We start from the raw sequence: 3992 nt of genomic DNA, 5'->3' as shown, positions 1-3992 counted from the left end.
TCTGCCAATGGATTCATCAAGATATTAAGATATGCAATCATTCAGATTGAATTGAGCATAACATGTGCAAACTAACTAGCCGTTTAGCCTACTTTTAAATGAATTGATAAAATTTTAATTTAATCTGTTTAAATTATATCTGTTTAGACGAGCCAAATTGACAGACTCAATCTAGATTGACCGTTCTAATTCTGTGCCGGTGTGATTCTGCTTAATCGGAGTTGTACTTATGTTAATTATTTGAGCCAGGTGAATGGCTCTTGTTGGTCTTTTGGGCTGTACTTGTCCCATAGCACATCATTAATCAATAAAAACAATTATCATAAACACACATGCACCAATTAAATGGTTAATGAGGGAAAAAAATGCAAATTGCTGAAATCAAACACCAGATGGCAATTGTAAGAAATAAAGATAGAACAGTTAAACTCTATTTGGCCTAATAATAAATGAGTTATATTTGCAGAGCTACAAGATTATTAGATAAGATTTAACTTGTGACTTGTCATTATTAAAGCAAGAGTATAAACCATTGCTGCTAGCAGTATTAATTATTGATTACAAATTTACACGCATTGTTCTTAGTTTAATTAGAGTACAATACTTCAATCACCAACAACATATAAAAAAAATTAATCAAATTAACCCTATTTCATATTCTTGAATTATCATGGAGTGATTTTCTGTAGTTAAATTGTTTGCTTCCTGAAAGCTATAAATATCGCTGTAGCAGCTCAAGTCAGGGAGCTGACACCCAACCAAGTCCTGCAGCTCGCCTGAGCTCGCACCGGAAGGCGAATGAAAATCTAACGCCGGTGACTGAACCCCTGAAAGTACATCTAGAGTTGTGGCAGCCGCATGGCTTACTGGAACATGGTGTTTGGGCCACAGCACAGGGTTGTTGTAGAAGGTCAAATGGCTGCTCTGTGAGCCTTGGAGCTGCAAGAGCTGCATCCTCTCGATGGCCGACACACTAAGGCTTTCACTAGGCTCTCGATCGCTGCGACGAAGAGTTCCCTTGCCAAGTAGCCTCTTCTTGAGCCTCGTGTTCCAGTAGTTCTTGATGTCGTTGTCCGTTCGGCCGGGCAGCTGCGCTGCCATTATTGACCACCTGATGAATCAAGGAAAAAACTTCTCCTAATGAACTGAGGAATTGAGAAGATGGAAGATTAATAAATTAGTTTATATGTGATTTAATACCTGCTTCCTATACTTATGTAAAGGCTACAAATGATTTGATCTTCTTCTTCTGTAAAGCCACCATGTTTGATGTTTGGTCTTAAATAATTTAGCCATCTAAGCCTGCAACTTTTCCCACACCTCTTTAACCCTACACATATGCAAAAAAAAATTATCATTACTGAATTAATTCAAGTAGAAGGAAAACAATTACTCGGTAATAAATCGATATTAATTCACCGATCTTATGAGGAAGTGCAATCCAATTTCCACCAGTTCCATGTTGTTCGATGTAGGCTTTCAGCTCGGCATCCTCCTCAGGCGACCAAGGCCCCTTCTTAACATTATCTTTGTCGCAACAAGGAGCTCTTCCCATGCTCTTTCACTTTCCTTTCAATTGAAATGGTGGAGAGCGAGCAAGGATGATGAGGTTTATAGGAAGTAATTAAGCCTATGAAAAGATAATTAAAAGGTGTGTGATAGATGTTTAGGGTTTGCTTTACTAATTAGTTAATTAATTAGTCCTTGAAAGTCAATCATGCAAAATCTAGCACTTTTGGTTTTATAATGGATGTGCTAATGGTTAAGTATTAACTCAAGGAATTAAGTGATAAAAGTCTACTTAGGAGACATAATTAATTATATGCATACCTTAACTTCTCTAATTTCTTGGACAAGTGGAAGAGTAGCTAGGGTTGTCAATGGATTAAAGTGGAAGAGAGAAAAGGTAATGCTAATTCTCCCTACCTTTAAACTCTTGCATTTGACCTTGGTGGCAACTTTGCAAAGATAAAAATAATCAATTAATATATAATTGTTTGAATGATCAGATAAAATTAATAAATAAAGCATGGGTAGCCTTCTCCTTGTCCTTGTCTATAAACTTAGAATCTCCTAGTTTGATGAATGTAATTGGATGTTAGCATCAAAAATGTATTTAGGTTTTCGTGAATTTTGCCACCTCCATACTTAATTTCCACATAGAATAATTATGCATTTTAGTTTGCTTAATTTTCACCAAAATTTAAAGACTTGTCGATGAGGCAAGTGCATAAGCATTGATACAATACAAGATGATCTTGATTACCCCATACATTTTCTTAATCATCTATATATAGATCAATAAACAAGCAAAAAAACCTATATAGAGAGAGCCAAAAACAAAGAGGGATTTGGTGTGTCAACCTTTTGACTTTTGGAATTTCTATAAGCAAGTTTCCTTTCTCCCTTGATTATAAGCATTGATTGAACAGGGCAGGTGGTAAAGAGAAGTCAATTCTAGCTAGCTTTCGCAAGATATACATTAATGTATTAGTTTCTAATTAATTGTGATGATGACAAGATAATTAAGCTTTTCTAGTTTTTTAGCTGATCTTATAAGATTGATTGTGAATTATTTCATCAACTTTATTCCAGTTTATTTTTTGATCAGCAAACTGAAAGGTTGAGTTAATGACACAGAAGAGTTCAGAAGCTATCAAGTGTTTGTGTCAACTTCAAAGATTAATATGTTATTATCGGGAACAAGTTACAAGGCAAGTCATATATCATTGAAAAACCACATATATTTAGTTTTCAAAAAAAAAAAAGTGCTCAAAAATAATATTTTCATAGGAAATTATAATAATTGTGACAAAAGTATGTTATATTGAAAATACTAGCTACTCAGAAAATTTTTAGGGTGCGTTTGGTTCAGGGTTATTCTTGATAACCTTGGTTATCCATCTAAGGTTATCAACAAAAATCTTATTTGGTTTAGGTATTCGATGATTCCCGAGTAATGTTCCATGCCCGACACGTCAGCAAAAGGGTTATGTAGCCCGGAATCGGAAAACCTCAGAAAGCTAAGGGGGTGTTTGGTACGTGCGTTTTCCATTTTCATTTTCTGGAAAACGCGCGTTTTTTGAAAAACGGTGTTTGGTTTGCGTTTTCCGCGCGCGTTTTCTAAAAAATTGGCTATCGTTTTCTAGAAAAACAGAGAATGACAAAAAGTCGTTTTCTGTTTTCTAGAAAACGCGCATTTTCCAAAAAATGAAAATAAAAACGGTGCAAACCAAACGCACCCTAAGGTTTTTCTTGATTCCGGGGTTAACGAATTTTTTTTACCAAAAATACCCTCCGATAAGAAAAATCATGAAAAAAAGAGGAAAAAGTAAAAAAAATATTAAAAAATGTAAAAAAAAAATTTAAAAAAATGTTTAGAAATTTTTAAAATTTTAATTTTTTTTTAAATAAATAATTTTTAAAAAATAAAAAAAATTAAAAATATAATTTTAAAAATAAAAAATTTAAAAAAAAAAATTAAAAATTGAAAAATTTGAAAAAAATTTAATTTTTTTTAAAAAATTAAAAAAATCAAAATAAAAAAATTTTAAAATACAAAAAGTTAAAAATAAAATAAATAAATAAAAATTAAAATTAAAAAAATGTAAAAAAATATAAATATAAATAATATAAAAATATAAAAACATTAAAAAAATAAAAAAACACATAAAAAATTTAAAAAAATATATAGGAAAAAGAAAAGTAAAAAACATAAAAAAATAAATAATAATAATAATAATAATAATAATATTATTATTATTATTATTATTATTATTATTATGTATAGTTGGTTTTGTAACTGAGGGTAATACGGTAAAATATTAAACTAGGGTATTCATTAAAACCTTCAAACAAACAAGTTTTTGTTGCATTACCTAGGTTGAACCAAACAACATTTGGTTATGTTTTATTCCTCATAACCTTAGTTATGTGATTACCTGGTAATCACATAACTAAAGTTATACATGATAACTTGAACCAAACGCACC

At 31.4% G+C, this 3992-nt stretch overlaps 1 protein-coding gene across 1 annotated transcript; it reads right to left on the bottom strand.

Moving 5' to 3' along the window:
* Window positions 1-550: 550 nt before the first annotated feature.
* On the bottom strand, window positions 551-1595 carry LOC121984600 (transcription factor MYB36-like). The gene is made up of 3 exons (XM_042537650.1): window positions 1420-1595; window positions 1201-1330; window positions 551-1111 (listed from the first exon to the last, which is right to left on the bottom strand). The coding sequence occupies exons 1-3, from the start codon at window positions 1553-1555 to the stop codon at window positions 637-639; spliced, it is 741 nt and encodes a 246-aa protein (XP_042393584.1). The 5' UTR covers window positions 1556-1595; the 3' UTR covers window positions 551-636.
* Window positions 1596-3992: the final 2397 nt, after the last annotated feature.

The sequence above is a fragment of the Zingiber officinale genome, chromosome 1B (genome assembly GCF_018446385.1).
Source record: "Zingiber officinale cultivar Zhangliang chromosome 1B, Zo_v1.1, whole genome shotgun sequence".
Lineage (NCBI taxonomy): Eukaryota > Viridiplantae > Streptophyta > Magnoliopsida > Zingiberales > Zingiberaceae > Zingiber > Zingiber officinale.
This window is presented reverse-complemented; position numbering and strand designations above follow the sequence as displayed.